The 23,105-nt window shown below is 51.7% G+C and overlaps 2 protein-coding genes across 3 annotated transcripts in view; one reads left to right on the plus strand and one right to left on the minus strand.

Moving 5' to 3' along the window:
• The window catches only part of VRK3 (VRK serine/threonine kinase 3), a 33,948-nt gene extending 31,199 nt beyond the window's left edge, over positions 1–2,749 (plus strand). For both annotated transcript variants that reach the window (XM_043598464.1, XM_043598463.1), the window contains exon 15: positions 2,377–2,749. The gene's annotated coding sequence lies outside the window, so the exon portion shown is untranslated. The remainder of the gene's footprint in view (positions 1–2,376) is intronic.
• A 5,449-nt stretch (positions 2,750–8,198) lies between these two features.
• On the minus strand, positions 8,199–18,283 carry SIGLEC11 (sialic acid binding Ig like lectin 11). Its single transcript, XM_043598465.1, has 9 exons — positions 18,030–18,283; positions 17,555–17,935; positions 16,898–17,182; positions 16,646–16,693; positions 11,897–12,154; positions 11,521–11,811; positions 11,167–11,263; positions 10,799–10,880; positions 8,199–8,788 (listed from the first exon to the last, which is right to left on the minus strand). The coding sequence occupies exons 1-9, from the start codon at positions 18,064–18,066 to the stop codon at positions 8,597–8,599; spliced, it is 1,671 nt and encodes a 556-aa protein (XP_043454400.1). The 5' UTR covers positions 18,067–18,283; the 3' UTR covers positions 8,199–8,596.
• Between the last annotated feature and the right edge of the window lie 4,822 nt (positions 18,284–23,105).

Below are 23,105 nucleotides of genomic sequence, written 5' to 3' on the forward strand. Positions count from 1 at the left end.
AGCCCTGCTTCCCAGATGCCATTTAAGGTTTCCATCAGGGCCGACCTCCCAGTTAGATGCTGGATTTTTCCACAGGGTTCTTGAACCATCCAGCCCTCAGGGAATCGCACATAGCAGAAACCTGGCTCAAATTGGCTCGAAGGAAAAGGGCCAATTGGTTGGCTCTTGTGGCTAGAAAATTCCAAGGGGGAAGCTGTAGGCATGACTGGATTCAAGGCCGGGAAAACAGAGTCAACACGTCCTCATCTCTCCATCTTTCTGTCTCTTTCTTCATCCCTCTGTTTCTCTATCCCTCTCTCCATCCACCTGTAGCCTCCGCTGTCCTGTGGGTTGGCGCCACCTGCCCCCCCCCGCCCCCATCACAAACCTCGCTGGTTCTGTTCCCGGTGATGCACTTTGCCCTGCGCTTCTCGGTCTGTCTCACGGCCCTTCTGTGTCAGCACAGGACACCCATGACCTTGTTTATGGAGGCACCATATTCCGTGGTGGATTGCAAGGATACTCTTTTTTTTTTTTTTTTAAGTTTATTTATTTATTTTGAGAGTGAGAGAGAGAGAATAAGTGGGGGAGGGGCAGGGAGAGAGAGAAAGAATCCCAAGCAGGTTCCGTGCTGTCAGCGCAGAGCCCAACTTGGGGCTCAAACTCATGAACCGTGAGATCATGACCTGAGCCAAAATCAAGAGTCAGACGCTCAACCAACCGAGTTACCCAGGCGCCCCAGAAGGATACTCTTTATGACCAGTGGCTGGCATTTGCTTGGTTTCTGTTTTACAAGCCGCGTTGCCTTGAACACCTGCGTGCACAGGCCTCGCTGGGGTGTGCACGCGTGCCTGTGGATGGGGTTCTTCTTTTGCGAGAGCTGGGTCCTCTCTAGCGGGGCTGTACCTGTCTACACTCCCATTAGCCCTGTGTGGGAGTGCACAGAACTTCGGGGAAGGTCAAAATGAAACTAAGTTCACCCGACAGTTAATTCTGGCAAGGCCGTATGGACGTGTTCTGAAGAGAGCCTTCCCCGAGGCCGTGCCCTGTCCGGGGAGCTGTAACGTCTGTCTTCGTGGCTGCCCGAAATCAAAGTTCAGTGTGTGTCTAAGTCAGCGGTCCTCAGAGGGAGGCCGTGTTGCCCGTAGGGGGTATCTGGGGACACTTTTGGTTGTCACAACTGGGGAAAGGGTGCCCCCAGCATTGAGTGGGTAGAGGCTGGGGGCACCACGCAGCACCCCACGAGGCACAGCCGGCCCCCACCACAGAGTCCCTGCGAAAGCAAAGGCATGACCTTGACCACCCATGGAGCTTGCCCACTGCCTGTCACTCCAGCTCATTACACAGATGCGCCATACCCCTAGCTGTCCCCGTGGCCCCTCTACCCTCCCGCACCCCTCGCCCACCCACCCTGTCCCTCCAGGTGGTTGCCGGTCTCCAGCGTTGGGCTGTGTGCTCGCAGCTCAGAGCCTGGAGCCCGCTTCGGATTCTGGGTCTCCCTCTCTCTCTGCCCCTCCCCCACTTGCACTCTGTCTCTCTCTCTCTTTCCCTCTCTCTCTGTCTCTCAAAAATAAATGAAACATCAAAAAAAAAAAAAACCCACAAAAACTGGAAACCCAACAGCCCCTTTCGGGGTCATCATGTTTTGGGTCTGAAACTGAGTAAGTAGCAGGTTTGTCCCTTACTTAGGGACTTAATAAGGGGATGCTAATCAAAGAGCCTGGTGACCTTGGAATAATTTGAAGATCATCTCACCTCTTGCTTTATGGCAGCTCCTTGCCTTGGTCTGCACGGCTGACCCCCCAAGTCCACTCTGTGCCAGCCACACTGTCCTCCCCTCAGATTCTAAACCAAGCCAAGCTTGATCCCACCTCAGGACCTTTGTACTTGCCATTCTCACAGTCTGGAACACGCTTTCCCTTCATCTTTAATGTTTACTTTGGGGGGCAGAGGGGCAGGGAGACAGAGAATCCGAAGCAGGCTCTGCACTATCAGTGCAAAGCCCAACATGGGGCTTGAACTCACAAACTATGAGATCATGGCCTGAGTCGAAGTCGGACACTTAACAGATTGAGCCACCCAGGTGTTCCCCACCCCGCTTCATTTTGCAATGACTGGTTCCTTCTCATCCTAGGAGCTCAGACCTGGGCCTTCCCTCACTGCCCCAGTGAGGCACTTCCCCACCCGCTGTCACCACCTCACCTGTTTTCTGCACAGCACTGTCCCCGTCTTGAGGGAAGTTAATTTGTAACATCTTTACCCACTCTCCCAAATCATAAGTCCAACAAAGGTCTTGTTCATGGTAGTATTGCCAGTCTCTAGAAAGTGCCCGTAGGGGCTTAATGGGTTCTCCTTAAATGACTAGGACACTAACAAGCCATTTTTATTGTCTTCCAGATCTTTCAACTCATGGTTTGAAATAGAAAAAAAACCCAAACAAGAAATGTGACTCAAGGCCTGCTGTAGTATCACAGATATGCTTCTAGAAAGATCCGTTGAATGTGCATGCCTGCTGCTTCTTTAAGCATCACTATGAATCAGTCTTGATTAGCATCAGGGAACCCAGCAGTTAGGCTCCAGATAATGTGAATTCCTCCTTTCGATTGTCTCATCCTTTCAGCCATCGTCACCTACCAGCCTCTGGGGTTGTGGACAGAGAAGACCCCCAGCTCATGGTCGGGGGTGAGCCAGCCCCCTCAGTCGGCACCCTTCCCGCTACTATTGGCACTACTATGATTTGGTAATAAATTGTTTCGTTGGAGCTTGGATAGTAGAGTGTCTACAAAAGAAGCTCCTTTTGGAAAAGTTGGCTTCTTTTTTCTCCATCTATCCATCCCTTTCATCTTTCATCCGTCTATCCACCCTTCTATCCATCTGTCCAAAGTTTCACGTAGATGCCCATCCATCCACCCATCCGCCCATTCACACAGCCATTTATTCATCCATCCATTTAGCCAGCCACCCATTCTTCCATCCATCCATCCATCCATCCATCCATCCATCCACCCACCCATCCATTTAGCCAGCCACCCATTCTTCCATCCATCCATCCATCCATCCATCCATTCACCCACCCATCCATTTAGCCAGCCAGCCATTCTTACATCCATCCACCCACCCACCCACCCACCCATTAATAGCCATCCACCTATCCATTTATTCATCCATCCATTTATCCATCAATCCATCCATCCATCCATCCATTTAGCCAACCATCCACCTATCCATTTATTCATCCATACATTTATCCATCCATCCATCCATGTAATCAGCCATCCACCTATTCATTTATTCATCCATCCACTTATCCATCCATCCATTTAGCCAACCATCCACCTGTCCATTTATTCATCCATCCATCCATTCATCCATCCATCCATCCATTTAGCCAACCATCCACCTATCCATTTATTCATCCATCCATGTATCCATCCATCCATCCATGTAATCAGCCATCCACCTATTCATTTATTCATCCATCCACTTATCCAGCCATCCAGCTATCCATCCATTTAGCCAGCCATCCACCTATCCATTTATTCATCCATCCATTTATCCATCCATTTATTCATCCATCCATCCATTCATCCATCCATCCATCCATCTATCCATCCATCCATCCATCCATCCATCCATCTATCCAATCAGCCATCCACCTATCCATTTATTCATCCATCCACTTATCCATCCATCCTTCCATGTAATCAGCCATCCACCTGTCCATTTATTCATCCATCCATCCATTCATCCATCCATTTAGCCAACCACCCACCTATCCATTTATTCATCCATCCATTTATCCATCCATCCATCCATCCATCCATCCATCTATCCATCCATCCATCCATCTATCCATCCATCCATCTATCCATCCATCCATCCATCCATCCATCCATCCATCCCTCCATCCAGTCAGCCATCCGCCTATCCATTTATTCATCCATCTACTTATCCGTCCATCCATCTATCCATTTAGCCAACCATCCACCTATCCATTTAGCCAACCATCCATTTATCCATCCATCTATCCATCTATCCATCCATCCATCCATCCATCCATCCATCCATCCATTTAATCAGCCATCCACCTATCCATTTATTCATCCATCCATCCATTCATTTAGCCAACCATCCACCTATCCATCTATTCATCCATCCATTTATCCATCCATCCATCCATCCATCCATCCATCCATCTATCCATTTAATCAGCCATCCACCTATCCATCTATTCATCCATCCACTTATCCAGCCATCCATCCATTTAGCCAGCCATCCACCTATCCATTTATTCATCCATCCATCCATCCATCCATCCATCCATCCATCTATCCATCCATCTATCCATGTAATCAGCCATCCACCTATCCATTTATTCATCCAGCCATCCAGCCATCCACCTGCCAATCCCTCCATCTGTTGATGCACCCAGTCATTCTCCCATCTCTCCATCCATCCTTCCATATACTGTTCCATCATCTACCCTCCCACCCACCTTTCATCCATTCCTCCATCCCCTCATTCTCCCATCCATACATTGATCCTTCCTCTAATTCAACAAATATTCAGCAGGTATTTCTTGAATTTGTGCTGCGTGACGCACATCATGCTGCACAGAGGATCCTGATGAACAAGACACACCGAGGTCTTTGAGCTGGTGGAACCTCCAGGCCAGTGGAAGGGGAAGGCATTAAATGAGATGAATGAGTTGTGCTCCACATGCTGGAGAAAGGCATGGTGCTGTGATGGAGACCAAGGGGCCCAGGGACGGGGGTACCTTTACAGAGAGTCCGGACAGAGAGAGTGTGGAGGAGGCTGGCGCAGCCACCCCCCTGGGACTGTGAGGCCCAGGCAGGGGCTGTGGCTGGAGGAAGAGAGGGCCTGGGGAGAGATTTCAGAGGCAGCCCGGCCAGTGGCTAGACTGGAAGGGATTCAGAACAGGGAGGGTACGCTCACCTCCCAGACTCGGTCTTAAAGATCTGGAATTGTCCACCATTACTTTGACCTACATGGGGAGGTCAGAGGCCGGGTCGGGGAGGAGCCTGCTCTAATTCACCCTGATTCTTGCCTGACCAAGGTAGGCAGGGGAGATTGGCAGACTGATGATCATTTCCTGGGTGAAAGCAGACGTGTGTAGCGCTTTCCAGAAGGGGATGTTCCTCAACGAGAAAGAAAACTCGTCTGAAAATCTGCTCAAAACCTCTCTTTGTTCATGAGTCCGCAACATTACAGGGACGTCAGCTGCCCTTCAGGGCCCCAAATCAGGTAACAGGACGGTCTCAATGTCAGCACCTGGACCTCCCATCCTCTGGCCACTCAGCGCACTTGCCCAGTTCTGGCAGCCCCTCTGTCCTCTGCCCTCGTCTCTGAGCGAGCAAAGCCAGCCAGGACCCGGTGCTGCTCAGGCAGTGAGAGGATTTCTCATCTAGGATACTGTCCACATTGTCTCTGATCCTGCCTTTGTCTGCAGAGCCCTGTCCTTGACCTTGTGTGTTTTGGCAGCTTGTTCCCCAACCTCTGAAAGAGGAGGGTGCTGTCATCGGCATTAGATGAGAATCACATGGCCCAGGGGAGTAGAAATCACATGCCACCATGTGGTTGATGGTGGCTGAAGCCCACCCTTTGTCCTCTATGCCTCGCCTCTGCCCCCAAACTAGACCCTGGCCCAGAGTTAGATGTTTGTGGTGCAGGTGCTGGTGGTGGGGTTTTTTTAAATCATTTTTACTGCAGGACACCTCTGAGCCTTCAATACACACAGGTATGTAGTATGTCTCCAAGAACGGCCCCAGTAGGCATCTGAGAAGGACAAATCATTTCTCTTAAATATTTTTCTTGAGGTGCCTGGGTGGCTCAGTCGGTTAAGCGTCCGACTTCAACTCAGGTCGTGATCTCACAGTTTGTGAGTTCGAGCCCCACGTTGGGCTCTGTGCTGACAGCTCGGAGCCTGGAGCCTGCTTCGGATTCTGTGTCTCCCTCTCTCTCTGCCCTCCCCTGCTCATGCTCTGTCTCTCTCTCAAAAATAGACATTGAAAAAATATTTTTTAAAAGAATAATACCCGATATCTGGTTAGCAATAGGATTATGCCAATTGAAAGAACAGAAAATGATGTTAAGTTCTCTGTGGGGTTTTTTTTTTTCCTTAAGTTTATTTATTTATTTTGAGAGAGGGAGAGCCAGTGGGGGAGGGGCAGCACAAGGTGGGGCTGGGGGGGGGGGGGGGGAATGAATCCCAAGCAGGCTCCATGCTGTCATCAAGGAGCCCAATGCAGGGCTGAAACTCATGAACCTGAGCCAAAATCAGGAGTCTGATGCTTAATCAACTGAGTCACCCACGTGTCCCAAGTGTTTTTTCCATGTTTACAAGAATATCTTGAATGTGTTAAAGAAAGAATTGATGAAAAATTTATCTCTTTATGTGCCAACACTTTTTTTTTTTAATTTTTTGTTTAATGTTTGTTTTTGAGAGAGATGGAGTGCAAGCAGGGGAGTTGCCAAGAGAGAGGGCATCCGAAGCAGGCTCCAGGCTCTGAGCTGTCAGCACAGAGCCCGACACGGGGCTCGAACTCCAGAACCTTGACATGACTTGATCCAAAGTCGGTCGCTTAACCGACTGAGCCACCCAGGCACCCTGTGTCAATGCTATTCTTAAAGGAGATACTACTTAGAACAGGAAGAGAATTTCTGACCTGAAGTGGATAGTTCCTGCATTTCCACGATGCCCTTTTCAAAACGATTTTATCCCTGAAGGATTTTATTCTTTTACATTAATGTCACTAACCCCCAGCATGTGAACAAATGGAATCCTCCTATATAGTGTTGAAGAAGGGGTATGACATGAGAATAAATGCACTTATTTTGTCAGGAGACACCATTTTTTAAAGTTATTGATCGAGAGATGCAGCAAAGCAAATTGTGCCGTGAAAGATACAATTCGACACAGCACTTTTTTTTTTTTAGATTTTTATTTTATTTTAAAAAAAATTTTTTTTAAGTTTATTTATTTTTGAGACAGAGAGAGACAGAGCATGAACGGGGGAGGGTCAGAGAGAGAGGGAGACACAGAATTCGAAGCAGGCTCCAGGTCTGAGCCATTAGCCCAGAGCCCCACTCGGGGCTCGAACTCAGGGACCGCGAGATCGTGACCTGAGCCGAAGTCGGACGCTCAACCGACTGAACCACCCAGGCGCCCCTAGATTTTTATTTTTAAGTAATCTCTACACCATGGGGCTCGAACCCACGACTCTGAGTTCAAGAGTCACATGCTCCACTGACTGAACCTGCCAGGTGCCCACTGACACATCAAAAAATTTTTTTTAATTTTTTCTTTAATGTTTATTTTTTTAGACAGAGAGACAGCATGAACGGGGGAGGGGAGAGAGAGAGGGAGACGCAGAATACGAAGCAGGCTCCAGGCTCTGAGCTGTCAGCACAGAGCCCGACACGGGGCTCGAGCTCACGAACCGCGAGATCATGACCTGAGCTGAATTCGGACGCTTAACCGACTGAGCCACCCAGGCGCCGCGACACATCAAATTTAAAGAACCGTTAACTTTATGTCAACCCATGTTCACTGTGTTGGCCCATAATGCTAAGATTGAGTGCGTTTTCTCATTAATGGACACAGTAGAACAAATTAAACGGACATTCAATGGAAAAAATAAATTGGATGTGACCACTGTAAAAACTATAGTGAAAATTAATAGCAAGAAACTGCGCTACAGTGAAGTCGGGAGGATTTGGCAGCGAGAGCGCTAATGCACTGCCACGCATAGTCAATTGCAGACCCAACCGGAAGAGGCCGACTTGACCTTGCGCGGGGTGGGCCTTGCATGGGGCTACTGCTCTACTAACCCAGCGGGAAGAGGAGAGGCTTTTCTTATCCCCACCCCTGCCCCCAAAGTTCAGCCAATAGGAAGCCAGCATACTTCCAAGACTTCCCCCATTGGCCCCTTTTCTCCATTAAACATGTGCCTCTCCCTTCCCTAGACTTACCTACGGTTTTGTTGCAAGTTGTGTGCCCGCAACTGCAATTCTCTTTTCTTCCCCAACGAACCCATTTTTGCTGGTAACGAAGCTGGCAGTTTTTCTTTTAAGGTGAACACATTTTACAATGTAAATGAAACACAGATCCTAACCGCAAGGAATCCCATAAGCGAATTCTACAAGAAGAGGAAACAACTGTTAAGGGGAACCAAAAACATCCGGGACGTACAAAGAAGGAGGGTATATAATTTAGATAACCTGTCATTTATTGCAGAAAATCCGGGAATGGTTTTCCGTGTGGTGACAATACACAAGTTGGGTTTCCAGAAAGCAGGCTCAGAGTGGGGCGGGACGGAGGGCGGGTCAGGAATCCTCCTGACCAGGTCGGTTACCCTGGGAAGAGCCCGTGACCTCGGGCAAAGTGCTCTCTCTGCACCGGCTTGTAATTTATCGGTGACTGGCTGAAATGTGAGCCCAGCTCTGCCCATCCCCACACAGGTGGACGCCAACACACCACACCGGTTGGCGACCCGTTTCTGTGGAAAACTATTCACTCAGGAATTGTCCCGGAGGTGTCCCTTCTTGAGAAGCCCTGAGCCCTCTAGCCAGCGGTTGCAGGAGCTGGCTGGAGGCGTCACTTGCAGATCTTGATCTCTGAATACTCGGTGGTGCTGGTGGCCTCCGGGTCCGGAAGGTTCCAGGGCTTCAGCCCATGGAAGGTGAGAGAAGCATAGTGGGGCTCCTTTCCCTCCTCCGAGGTGGGAGCGGCCATGGCTGGGGGCGGGTGGTCTAGGGGGGTGCTTGACCGATCCTCATGCTGGGAACCCTGAGTGGAGGGGAAAGAAGGGGGTCAAATTAGGATAACGGGAGCTGGCAGATAGTGAGGGGGACCCACGGCAAGCCCGGAAGCTGGAAACCACTTAGTCTTTCATCATTCATTCCACAAGCATTGGCTGAGCCCCCATTCATTCATTCATTCATTCACTCACTCATTCAATAAATACGTGAGAGTAAGAATGTCTCGCCCTTGGTAATCAATTGCCAGGCTCCTAGATGCCTCACCACAAGCCATCAGGGAGGCACTATTAGCCCCATTCATCAGGTGGAGAAACCAAGTCTAGGTAAATATTCCCAAATCACACATTCGGTTGTTGGTAGGGCCAAGATGAATGCCCAGGTCTCTCTGGCCCCAGTGGCCACCTTATGGAAGAGCTGTCCCGTGTCAGACCCTGGCTACTCAATGGGGAACAAAGTAGACATCATCCATTACCTCCCACTAGCTTGCAGTAGGGGGCACTGACATTAAGGTAGTAGTCAATTATACTACTATCTAATAGCAAATTGAGATAGGATGCACAGAAATGGGGTGGGTGGTGTGAAAAGGACAGGGATTTGCGAAGAACCGACTGCCCTCAGGGACCACTCCACATCTCAGAAATTTAGGCAAACACTATAACAAAATTGTAGCACAGACATTAAAATCAATTAAAACCAATGTTGGGGCGCCTGAGTGGCTCAGTCAGTTTAGCGTCCGACTCTTTTTTTTTTTTTTAATTTTTTTTTTAACGTTTATTTATTTTGGGGACAGAGAGAGACAGAGCATGAACGGGGGAGGGGCAGAGAGAGAGGGAGACACAGAATCGGAAGCAGGCTCCAGGCTCCGAGCCATCAGCCCAGAGCCCGACGCGGGGCTCGAACTCACGGACCACGAGATCGTGACCTGAGCTGAAGTCGGACGCTTAACCGACTGAGCCACCCAGGCGCCCCTCTTTTTTTTTTTTTTTAATGTTTATTCATTTTTGAGAGAGAGAGAGAGAGGCAGAGCACGAGTGGGGGAGGGGCACAGAGAGGGAGGCACAGAATCTGAAGCAGGCTCCAGGCTGTCAGCACAGAGCCCGATGCAGGACTCGAACTCATGGACAGGGAGATCATGACCTGAGCCGAAGTCACATGCTTAACTGACTGAGCCACCCAGCATCTGACTCTTGATTTCGGCTCAGGTCATGATGATCTCATGGTTTGTGGGATCGACCCTGCATCTGGTTCTGCGCTGACCGTGCGGAACCTGCTTGGCATTCTCTCTCTCTCTCTCTCTCTCTCTCCCTCTCCCTCTCCCTCTCTCTCTCTGCCCCTCTCCCGCTTGCACTCTTGTCTCTCTCTCTCTCAAAATAAATATATATATTTTTTCAATCAAAGGATATTGTGCGGTCAAGCGCTCACCATGCCCCAAACAGCTTATGTTAACAACATGATTTCTGGTGAGGCCTTGGGCCACACAGTATCGGCTTGACCTCTAGAGGGCTGGACACCAACAACAAAGATTAGCCATACAGGGGCTCCATGCCTATGTCACCAACCCTCCACGTGGCCAGGGTGAGCTTCCCTGGTGGGCGTCTAACAGATTTCAGTGAGTTCGGAGTCCTTCTGGTGAACTATTGAAGCTGAGAGTGTCTTGGGGACCCCTGAACTTTGTAGTTGGCAATAATTATTTGCGGGGTGGGATCTCCCTGGCATCCTGTGTTAGGGAGGAGAGAGAGGAAGGAAGGGAAAGTGGGTCCGGGGTCCAGAGAGACCTGAGGAGGTGGGGGTGGGGAGGGTCCAGGGTCCACAGGAAGCTGGACAGGCTGTGCAAGGTGGACAGGCTCCACAAGGTGAGTCGGAGAGCAGAGGGGCAAGTGACTCCCATGTCGCTGGATTGGGTGACTGAGTTGATGGGGACCTGAGACCAAAAGCCTGTCCGAGCGCGATGACCATCTAAGTCTTCTAGGGTGTGGCCGTGGCCATCCCAGGGTGGTGGCCACATGGGACACCGACGGACAGAGGGCTCAGCACTCACCCAGGAGATGGGACCCAACATGCAGGCAGCTTCCTTGCCGCCAGCTGCTGTCTCTGGGGCCTGCTTCCTGCGGGTCTTCACTCTGCGGGGGAGGCCGGGACCTGTCAGCCTGGAGTGAGCTACTGCCCCCTGCTTAAGAGGCTGGCAAGGCTGAGCACGGCCGGAGGAGGGGACACACGGAGCCCGCCGACCCGCGCAAACAGGCGTGATCAGGGCGGCAACAGCCCTCCTTTGATTCTCTGCCCCAGTGCCCCAATCTCGAAGCCTCGGCACCACCAGGGCTCCTCCCGCTGGGGCCGCCTGGGACCGTAGGACGCGGACCCCTTCCATCCCGCACACCCGCCCTCTCTCCCAGGGACAACACTCACATGAAGAAGATGAGACAAGGACAGAGACCGAGCAGGCCAGCGACACCAGCACCCCCGGCAGCCGCCAGAACGAATCCTCCCCCAAGCAGAGGCTGCGCTGCAGAGGAGTGAGGTTTCCGGTGAGTCCCCTCCGAGCCCCAGGCCGCTTGTGCCCCTGCCTCCCGCAAACTTGGGCTCTCATGTTCTTCATCCCCCAACCTGCAGAAAACCCGGACTCTGCCCCCCTCCTTCCTCCTCTCTCTCACCCCTTCCCATCCAGACCCCAGCCCCACGCCCACCCAGACCGTCTTCTCCAGGATGCAGACTCCTTTCTCCCCCCCGTCTCTGCCCACCCTTTCCCCACAGCCCCCAGACCTGGCAGCAACACCAGGACGGCGGCAGTGCTCTGGGCCCCGTGCTCATTCCGGGCCTCGCAGCCGAGTCTGAGGTCGGAGCGCAGCGGCCCCCTGAGGCTCAGGGAGCTGTTGGCCCAGGGCCCCTCGGAGCTGGAGGTGACGGTCAAGGAGGCGTCGCTGTGGTTCCCCTCCAGCAGCCCCTCCCCCAGCCGCCAGCGCAGGGTGGGGGCCGGCCGGGCTCGGGCGGAGCAGGTGCAGCGTAGCGCCTCGCCCTCCCAGGAGCAGGAGGGGCCGAGCAGCCGCGGGGGGCCTGCGGGGGGGTGGGGGGGCAGGGTCAGCGACGCCTCTGCTCCCCAGGCCCCGGGCGTCCCGCCCCCGGGGGTCCCCACACTCACAGACCACAGAGAGACGCAGGGAGACGTGCTGGGAGCCCCGAGCGTGCTGAGCTCGGCAGGTGAATTCGCCTTCATGGCCCGACTCCACTCGGGGCAGCTCCAGGACCCCGGGCTTCCAAGGCTGGGACGGGCTCAGAGTCCGGCTCCCCTGGGCCCAGCTCAGTGTGGCTGGAGGGTTGCTGTCGGCGACACAGACCAGGAACACAGATTCCCCTTCCAGGACTGGAAGAGATGAGCCATTCCCTGGGTATTTCAGTTCTGGAGGAAGAGAGAGAAAGAGCGAGGGTGAGCACCCCCAGCCCAGGGCCGAGGCCTATTTCTCTCTCCTCTCCATTTTCCATAAGTTGGGAAGGGATCTCCACAGGTAGGTTTTGTGTGTGTGTGTGTGTGTGTGTGTGTGTGTGTGTGTGTTTTATGTTTATTTAGTTTTGAGAGAGAGAGAGAGCGCGCGCAAGTAGGCACGTAGGGCAGAGAGAGAGGGAGACACAGAATCCAAAGCAGCCTCTGAGCTGTCAGCACAGAGCCCGACGTGGGGCTCGAACTCACGAACCGCGTGCTCATGACCTGAGCCACCCAGGCGCGCCAACCACAAGTAGTTTTTAAGCAGCTTTATTGTGATAGAATTCACATACCATGCCATTCCATGTATATACCACTTGGAAAGGAGTCCTGCGGTGACCATTACCACAATCAGTTTCAGAACTTTTTCATCACCCCCAAAAAAGCCACCCCTCAGCTGCCTCCTCCGTTGCTCCCGTCCCCCGGCCCCTGGCAACCCCTAACCTACTTTCTGTCTCCACAGATCTGTCTATTCTGGACATTGTATCCAAATACAATCATAGGCCACTGTGGGCTTTTGTGTGCCTTGCGGTAGGATGTTTCCAAGGTTCACCGCCTTGTAGCACCTGTCAGCGCTACACTCCCTTTCTTTCTTTCTTTCTTTCTTTCTTTCTTTCTTTCTTTCTTTCTTTCCTTCTTTCTAAATTTATTTATTTTGAGAGAGAATGAGCACTCACAATCCAGCAAGCACATGTGAGAGCGGGCAAGGAGCAGAGAGAGAAGGAGAGAGAGAATCCCAATCCCCGTGCTGTCGGCACAGAACCCGTTGCAGGGCTCGGTCCCACGAACTGTGAGGTCACGAGCTGAACAGAAATCTACAGTGGGATGCTTAACTGACTGCGCCACCCAGGCGCCCCAGTGCTGGACTCATTTCTGTGGCAGAATCATGTTCATTGCATGGATGGGCCACGTTGGGTCTATCTGTCCATCCACTGATGGACACTGGCTTCTTCAAGGCACATGCCCTTCGCTACACTTCTCTCTCTTTCCCCAGCTGCTGAACACCCCTGGCTCAAGTGCCCAAACTTCGAATACCAAACCCTTCAAGGCTCTTCAGGACTTGACCCCTACCTCTTCACCTCCTTTCCCCCAGTTGTCTCAGGATGAGTGGGGTGTCCACATTTTGCATTCTAAAAGTCACAAAGGAGGAAGGGGTGTTCTGAGAGAAGTCTCCCTTCCATGCTAACTAACCTGCAGGCAACAAATTCCTCTTGTCAAAGGCAACATTTATTGCCAGTTTCTTGTGTGGCCTTCCAGAGCTATTCCATAATAGCCTTATCTAGTAACATTGAAATACACGTCCCTAGGGGCGCCTGGGTGGATCAGTCGGTTAAGCGTCCGACTTCGGCTCAGGTCACGATCTCGCGGTATGTGAGTTCGAGCCCCGCGTCGGGCTCTGTGCTGACGGCTCAGAGCCTGGAGCCTGTTTCAGATTCTGTGTCCCCCTCTCTCTCTGCCCCTCCCCCGTTCATGCGCTGTCTCTCTCTGTCTCAAAAATAAATAAACGTTAAAAAAAATTTTTTTTTGAAATACACGTCCCTAAAATCCCACAGTTTTGTTCCTGGGCATGAAATTTACAGTCCCATCCCCCCGGGGTACCCTGGCACCCTCCAGAAGCTGGTTAGAAAGGCAGAACCATGGGGTGCCTGGATGGCTCTGTCGCTTAAGCCTCCAACTTTGGCTCAAGTTATGATCTCATGGTCATGAGTTCAGGCCCCCTATCAGGCTCCCTGCTGTCAGCACAGAACCAGCTTCAGATCCTCTTTCCTCCTCTCTCTCTGCTCCTCCCCTGCTCACGCTCATGCGCACCTGAGTGTTCTCTCTCTAAAAAATAAACATAGGGGCGCCTGGGTGGCTCAGTCGGTTGAGCGTCCGACTTCAGCTCAGGTCACGATCTCGCGGTCCGCGAGTTTGAGCCCCGCATCGGGCTCTGTCTGGGCTGATGGCTCAGAGCCTGGAGCCTGCTTCCGATTCTGTGTCTCCCTCTCTCTCTGCCCCTCCCCCGTTCGTGCTGTGTCTCTCTCTGTCTCAAAAATAAATAAACGTTAAAAAAAATTAAAAAAAAATAAACATAAAAAACAAAAAAAAGAATGCAGAACCAGAGGCCACACACGCCTCCTGAGTCACATCTGCATTGTCGCAAGATCCCTGAGAAATCTGCGTGCCTTAAAGAAAGGCTCTTCTGTTGACAAGGGGAATGTTCCCAGCGGCATTATCATGAAAACTGAAAACCGTGGACAACTCAAGTGCCTGTTGAAAATGGAATGTGAGGGGCGCCTGGGGGGCTCAGTCGGTTGAACGTCCGACTTCAGCTCAGGTCATGATCTCATGGTTCGTGGGTTTAAGCCCTGAGTCCAGCTCCGCATACTGATGGTGTGGAGCCTGCTTGGGATCCTCTCTCTCTCTCTCTCTGCCCTCCCCCTCAAAAATAAATAAATACACTTTAAAATAGGGGCAGAGAGAGAGAGAGAGAGAGAGGGAGAGAGGAGAGAGAACTCCAAGCAGGCTCCACAGTGTCAGCACAGAACCTGATGTAGGGCTCAGACTCACACACCATGAGGTCATGAGCTGAGCCAAGATCAAGAGTCAGACACTTAACCGACTGAGCCACCCAGATGCCCCTAAAAAAATCTATCTATAGATATAGATGATATGGAGATAGAGATATAGAGATAGAGATAGAGATAGAGATAGAGATAGATGGCTATATAAAAGAAAACATCATGCTAAGTGGAAGAAGCCAGACCAAAAGACCACATGCTGTAAGATTCCATTTATATAAAATATCCAGAAAAGGCAAGTTCCCGGCCAAAGAAAGTTGATTAGTGGCCAGGGGCTGCAGGGAGCGGGAAATAGGGAGTTATTGCTAATGGGTACAGGGCTTTTTAGGGGGGGGGGTGACGAGAATGCCTTGCAACTACATACAGCGGTGGTTTCACAACATCACAAATGTCCTGAATGTCACCGAACTTGCTCACTTTGAAAGGGCTGATTTCATGGGATGGGAGCTGAATTTCAACTTAAAAAGATAACTCAGACGTCAGAGAGGAACACGTATGTTTCAGTCCTGTGTCACATAAGCTTTCAAAAACACTGGCAAGCAAACATCGCGTAGAGATTCCAACATATTTGGTAAAATGGTAAGAAAAAAAAGAAGATACGTGGATGTGTTAATTAACTAGATTGTGTGAATCCTTTAGCAGAGTAAACGTGTATCAAGTCTACACATATTGAATCTACCTATATCAAATCATCACGTTGTACACTTTGAATATATACAATTTATTCATCAACAACACCTTCGTCAAAAACAAAAATAAAGGCATTTGGGTGGCTCAGGTGGTTCAGCATCTGACTCTTGATTTTGGCTTCCGTCACGATCTCAGAGTTTAGGAGATCGAGTCCCTCGTGGATCCTGCTTGGAATTCTCTCTCTCTCCCTCTCTCTCTGCTCCTCCCCCCACTCTGGCTCACTCGTGCTCTCTCTCTCTCTCAAAATAAATAAATAGGGGCGCCTGGGTGGCTCAGTCAGTTACGTGCCCGACTCTGCCTCAGGTCGTGATCTCACAGTTGGTGGGTGCAAGCCCCATGTTGGGCTCTGTGCTGACAGCTTAGAGCCCGGAGCCTGCTTCGGGTTCTGTGTCTCCCTCTCTGCCCCTCCCCTGCTCAACCTCAGTCTCTCTCTCTCTCCCTCAAAAAATAAACATAAAAAATTTGTAATAAATACACTTTAAAAAATAAAGTAAAATTAAGTAGAAAGAATGATAACACAGCATCCCGTGTGATGGCTTTCTCTGAGGCCAGATGAAAGGGGCTGAAATTAGGAAGGAGCATTCAGGGTGTTCCAAAAGTGGGGTTGCTGTTCCTTTTTTTTTTTTTTTTTAAAGTACCTCTATGCCCAATGTGCAGCTCGAACTCACAACCCTGAGATCGAGAGTTGCACATTCCACCGACTGGGCCAGCCAGGCGCCCCTGTTCTAGTTCTTTTTTTTTTTTTCAACGTTTTTATTTATTTTTGGGACAGAGAGAGACAGAGCATGAACGGGGGAGGGGCAGAGAGAGAGGGAGACACAGAATCGGAAACAGGCTCCAGGCTCTGAGCCATCAGCCCAGAGCCTGACGCGGGGCTCGAACTCACGGACCGCGAGATCGTGACCTGGCTGAAGTCGGACGCTTAACCGACTGTGCCACCCAGGCGCCCCATCTAGTTCTTAACCTCGTCACTGACCACCAAGGTGTTCATTTTGTGGTGATTCTCCATAACGTGCACGTATTTGACAAGTTGTCTTTGCGGCTAATGAATAGTAAGCAAAAACAATCCGTCACACAGCGAAAGGGAAGCCTCCGGACTCTGCTCTCGCTGTGCATCACCCTGGCCCTCCCGGGTTGGCTTCGAGGCCCTTGGACCCACCTGTGCAATTTCCTCGGGAGATGCCGATGGTCAAGTTCTGTGGAGCATCTAGGACAGAGAGACACAGAGAGGCATAGAGTCAAAGCTGGCCCTTCCCCCGCCGCCCGCCCCCAGGAGACGCAGAAATGGAAATAGAAACAGACAAGTCCCGTGTCCCCCCTGCAGCCCCTCGGAGCCACCTGCCCCACCCCTCAGGCATCTGCAGACAACTGAGTCCTGCCCCTGCCCCCCTCCCCCCTCCCCCACTCTCACAGGAGACGTTGAGCGTAATGGTGCTTTGAGTGCTCACACCAGCCCTGGGGAAGGTCACATGACAGGTGAGGTTGGTGCCGTGGTCCTGCGGACGGGGGGTGAGCAGGATCTCCGAGGAGTTATAGGCCTCCAGGTCCGGTCCTGGAGGTCTGAGCGCAGCTCCCGTCCAGGAGAGGGTGAGGGGCGTCACCCCATCACAGACCCCGGGCACAGAGCATGTGAGGTGGCTGGGAGAGCCAGACTCCAGGGGCTCCTCGATACGGATATCTGGGGTCTGTGTCAGCGCTGGAGAGGAGACACGAGACCAGAGGGGACCCCTCTGTGTGTGCCTCTGAAAGAGGCACCCCAACCCTAAATTGACCACGCTCCACTGTTCCCCCCTTAAAGGTGAGCACCGGGGGCGCCTGGGGAGGGTGCTCAGTTGGTTAAGCATCTAACTTCAGCTCAGGTCATGATCTCACGGTTCGGTTTGTGGGTTCGAGCCCCACATTGAGCAGGGCTCCACGCTGATAGTGCGGGGCCTGCTAGGGATTCTCTTTCTCTCTCAAAAATAAATAAACTTTAAAAAAAAAAAAAGGTGAGCAGCAGGAGGTCCGTGTCTGCCCTCGAAGACGTGCTCCCCCATCCCTGTCACGGACTCTCGGGGCCCCTCCATACCTCTTACAGTCACAGTGAGCAGGTCACTTTGGTAACTGTGTCTCATGGAACCTGTGTCCAGTTGAAAATAATACTTTCCACTGTCTCCCTTCTGGGCGTCTGTGATGTTCAGGGAGCAGTCCCTGTCCCCAGGGTCTCCGGCGAGGTGAAATGAAAATCTGTTCTTCCTCTTTGCGCCCTTGGCAGGGTTGTTTGTGGCCAGGAGAACATCCCCTCTGGAGTTATAGGTTTTCCGGAACCAGGAGCCATAAACATGTGCAGAGGGGCTCCTGCGAACCCCGGGGTAGGAGACGGTGCAGGGAACGTGGACACACAGGCCCTCCTGCACCGTCACAGACTTCTGCACCTGCAGCTTGTACCCGGGATTCTCCTGCAGGGACCCTGGGGGCACACTGAGGCTCAGCGACAGTGACAGGCGAAGCCCCTGCCGCCCCCCCCCCCCCGACCCCGGCCCTCAACCCCTCAACCCACTCACCTGCCCACAGCAGCGGCAGCAGCAACGGCAGCAGCATCTCTGGGGTCCCCGGGGGCTGGGCCCGCCACCGAACGGTCTGGCTTCTAGGCGTGCCTGTCTGTCCTGGAAGGAAGCTCCAACAGGAAGCTTCTTGTGGGGGAAGAAGTGGAGAGTGACCATCCACAGAAGAGGAACCGCAGGAAGGGAACCACAATGTCCTGGAGAATCCCTTCTTCCAACTTCTCCTTTCACAGAAGGCAGCAACAGGGCAGAAAGGGTTCAAGGCTGGGCCTCAACAGGGAAGGAGCCCTGTTCCAGCCTCGGGGGGTGGGGGGGTGGGGAGGGCAGTCCTGGCAGTGGGGGCTCTCGGGGGAGTCAGTGAGTAAGGGCTCCAGGTGAGGTACTAGAGGCAGAATTCTTTCTTTCTTTCCTTCTTTCTTTCTTTCTTTCTTTCTTTCTTTCTTTCTTTCTTCTTTCTTTTCTTTCTCTTTCTTTCTCCCTTTCTTTTCTTTCTTTCTTTCTTTCTTTCTTTCTTTCTTTCTTTCTTTCTTTCTCAGAATTCTTTCTTTCTTTCTCAGAATTTTCTTTCTTTCTTTCTCAGAATTCTTTCTTTCTTTCTTTCTCAGAATTTTCTTTCTTTCTTTCTTTCTCAGAATTCTTTCTTTCTTTCTCAGAATTCTTTCTTTCTTTCTTTCTCAGAATTTTCTTTCTTTCTTTCTTTCTCAGAATTCTTTCTTTCTTTCTTTCTTTCTTTCTTTCTTTCTCAGAATTCTTTCTTTCTTTCTTTCTTTCTTTCTTTCTTTCTTTCCTCTTTCTTTCTTTCTTACTTTCTTTCTTTCCCTTTTTCTTTTTTCTTTCTTTCTTTCCTTCTGTCTGTCTTTCTTTCTTTCACCAGGCAAACAACTGCTACATACAGAGACAAAGAAGAGAACCCAGTGCCCACCCCGCTCCCCAAGGGCACTCAGCCTCCCTGCATGCCTCGGGCCACGTCTGTCTGTCCGTCTGTCTGCAGTCCACACACGCTCCGGGTTCCACGGTGAGAAGCAAGCAAGGACACAGGGTCCCCGCACTCAGAAGGGCCTCACGCATGGGGGGGGGGGTGATGCTCTGAGGTTGCCATCTTGAAATGCTTAATAATTTTATCTTTGAATTTGTGCTTTGTAAGTGAAGCCCTAATGAGATAAGGAACACGAACTGGAGAAAATGGAACCTTGGGTCACACGCCGTCAAGCCTCCCCCACGACCCCACCTCCTCCTTCCCCGGGCCCCACTCCCACTCGCACGCCCCACCTGGGCACAGAGAGGGTCTGAGCCTTGCCGAGTTGAGAGGTGGGAGCCCTAGGCACCTGTGAAGGTCTACATTGCCCACCCCCCGGTGATGCCCACCTCCCAGTCAAGCCTGAGGGGGACTTGACCTTAAGTTGTTGACCTTAAGTCCCTGAGCCTGTGTGGCTCAGTTGGTTAAGTGTCTGACTCTTTTTTTTTTTTAATACTGTTTATTTATTTTTGAGAGAGAGAGAGACAGACAGAGCATGAGCAGAGGAGGGGCAGAGAGAGAGGGAGACACAGGATCCGAAGCAGGCTCCAGGCTCTGACCTGTCAGCACAGAGCCTGCATGGGATCCTGTCTCCCCCTCCCCGGCTCGGGCTTTTTCTCTCTCGTTCTCTCTCTCAAAATAAATATACTTAAAAAAAAAAAAAAAAGATGTGACCACCAGTTGACCTGTGAGCTGGACCCAGGCCATTGGAGGCTCCGCATCCCCTCCCCCGTCCTTGGAACGTGGGTCCTGCTTGCCTTTTCTGCTCCCAGAGTCCGCTCCAAGGACACAGCTTCGAGAACACCCGCGAGGTATAGGTGACTGAACACAGTTAAGGCCTCTCTTTATATAAACTTTAAGATCTGGAGGGCAGGGGGCGCCTGGGCGGCTCAATCGGTTAAGTGTCCAACTCCAGCTCAGGTCATGATCTCACGGCTCGTGAGTTTGAGCCCCCACCCTGGGCTCTGGGCTGACCACTCAGAGCCTGGAGCCTGCTTCGATTCTGTGTCTCCCTCTCTCTCTCTGCCTCTCCCCTACTCCCCTCCTCTCTCTCTCTCTCGCTCTCGCTCTCGCTCTCGCTCTGTTTCTCTCAAAAATAAATAAGCATTAAAAAAAAAATTAGCCTTTAAGCAAAGAGAGGTCTGCTCTTTGCCTGAGGGAACCCTTGAGCCCTTGGGATGGGAGTGTCCTGCCTGATGAGAGTGCCCTGGTTTACCTGGGGGCCTTGGGCCACAGCACAAAGGCATTGGATCAGTTTGACTTCTGGGGAGGCGGTTAGAATCTGAACAACTGAGGTCAGCCATGCTGGCGATCCCTGTCTACGTGCAGAGCAGCACAGACTAGGAGGTTTACAACAATAGGAATTGAGGGGCGTCTGGGTGGTTCAGTCAGTTAAACGTCCAATCTGGATTTCCGCTCAGGACATGATCTCATGGTTCGTGAGTTCGAGCCCCGGATCGGGCTTGCGCCCACAGTGCGGAGCCTGCTTGGGATTTTCTCTCTCTCTCTCTCTCTGCCCCTCCCCCTCCTCAAAATAAATAATAAATTAAAAAAAAACAAAAACAAAAACAAAAGGAATTCGTTGCTGACACCTCCAGAAGCTGGAAGTCTGAGATCCCGGTGTTGGCAGGGAGGATGCGTCCAGGCCTCTCTCCTGGCTTCTGGCTGCTGCAGGCCTGGCTTAGAGACCACACTCTCCCTGTGTCTTCCCATCAGCTTCTCTCAGTATGCTTATGCCTCTGTGTCTCACTTTCCTTTTCTTATAAGGACACTGGTCCTACTGGATTAGGGCCCACTCTCGTGACCTCACCTTAACTTGGTCACCTGTGAAGACCTGATTTCCAAATAAGGCCACATTCACAAGTACTGGGGGGTAGGACTTGAAGATCTTGCGGGGGGGGGGGGGCAAGATAACAATGCACAGCAGGACCCATAAAACCCTGGACGTCAAGACGCCGGGGAGTTCTCGATTGGCAAGGCTCCATGGGTGTTGTGACACGGTATCGCTGGGTACATTCGTCAGCTTTGGGCCCTAAAACACCACAGACGTGAAAGCCCAGAGATGGGGGGCTCAAACAGCAGAAACTGCATCTCTCACAGTTCTGGAGGCAGCAAGGTGCCGGCCGGGGGAGGCCCAGCTTCCTGGCTTGCAGACGGCTGCCTTCTCGCTGTGTCCTCACGTGGTAGAGAGAGATCTTTGATGTCTCTTCTTTACTCTTTATTTATTTATCTATTTGTTTATTTATTTGAGAGAACAGCCGGGGGAGGGGCAGAGAGAGAGAGAGAGAGAGAGAGAGAGAGAGAATCCCAAGCAGGCTCCATGCTGAGCACAGAGCCCGACAAGCCGAGAGATCAAGATCATGGCCTCAGCTGAGATCAAGAGTCCAACGCTTAACCGACTGCGCCATCCAGGCACCCTTCTGGTGTTTCTTCTTATAAGAAAACTTTTCCTGTGGTTTCAGGTCCTCTTGTGGTTTTGTGACTTCACTGAACCTTAGTTACCTCCCTGTCCCCACATGATATGATACAGTCACATCAGGAGTTAGGGCTTCAACCCATGAATTTGGGGGACACACAATTCAGGCCACGGCACTGGGAGAATTAAGTGCTGTCCACATGACTCCACGACGAGAGGAGAGAAGGAAGCGGGAGCCAGGTCTCTCCTGGCCCTGCCCGGTGCACCTTTCCCATTGCAGATTTTTATTTTATTTTATTTTACTTTATTTTATTTTATTTCTTTTCATTTTATATATACTTTAACGTTTATTTATTTTGAGAGAGAGAGAGCACGAGCAAGGGAGGGGCAGAGGGAGACACAGAATCCGAAGCAGGCTCCGGGCTCTGAGCTGTCAGCACAGAGCCAGACACGGGCTTGAACTCGTGAACCGTGAGATCATGACCTGAGCCAAGGTCAGACGCTCAACCGACTGAGCCCCGCAGATGCCCTGTATTTTTATATATTTTTATATTCTTATTTTAAGTAGGCCCCACACCTAAAGTGGGGCTCACACTCACAACCCCGAGATTAAGAGTCACACGTTCTACCAACTAAGCCAGTGAGGCGCCCCGACCATTGCAGATTTTAATCTGTAACCTTTAAAAACCACGAGTACAACAGGGGCGCCTGGCTGGTTCAGTGGGTAGAGCATGCGTCTCTTGATCTCAGGGCTGTAAATTCGAGCCCCACTTGGGGGGGGGGGCGGGCAGAGATCACTTAAAAACAAAATATTTAAATACATACACGCATACATACACCATGCATACAACAGTTTCCCTGCGTTCTTCAGGTCTTTCTAGTGACTCATCAAGCTGCAGGGTGGTCTTAGGGACCCCCGGAACATCTGTCTCCCTCCTCAGACGCGGGTGCAAGAAGCCAAGCAGGGGCGGTGCCCCGCGGCCTGGGCCTCTCTGTCAGCAGACCACGGCTCGGCGCGCGCGCGCGGGGCGCCCCCTCGTGGACATGCTGCGCTCTGCTCGCAGCGAGCCCCAGCCCAAGCTCGCGTGCGTGGGGAACCGGAAAACCACCGAGTTCATCGCAAATACAGAAAAGGAAACGGGATGTGCACAATCCGAAACCGCACAGAGAAGGCATCAGTTCCTTTTCATCTGTAACCAGGCCCTCACTTAACTCTTTAACCACTTGTCTCTCAAACATGAGGCGACTTGTCGCTTTAAATGGTCCCAGGACATACCACAGGGACGCCGCACGGTGTCAGCAGAGCATGTCCCCACCTCCTGGCATGTAGACCCAAGGTCACTGTGTTCCTTGCCCATCGCTCCAATTGCCATTGTTACCGTATTGTCCACAGCCCGGCCTGGGTCCCACGGACAGCAGCCCTGAAGGGGTCTCCGGGGCAGGCCCTGTGGAGAGGGGACAGAGGACCCCCCGCCGTCTCCGGCTCAGTCACTCTGCCTTGTCTTGGTCTGAGCCAGTTTTTCGATTTCTGCAGAATTGCAAGATGGGCCCCTCAGACTTCCCTCCTTTCAAATCAAGTAACCAATTCCTTACTTTTCCAATAGGCAAGCAGAAAGAATGAGGGTGAAGCGGCGAGCCCCTGGCA

This window comes from Prionailurus bengalensis, chromosome E2 (assembly GCF_016509475.1).
Source record: "Prionailurus bengalensis isolate Pbe53 chromosome E2, Fcat_Pben_1.1_paternal_pri, whole genome shotgun sequence".
NCBI classification, from domain to species: Eukaryota; Metazoa; Chordata; class Mammalia; order Carnivora; family Felidae; genus Prionailurus; species Prionailurus bengalensis.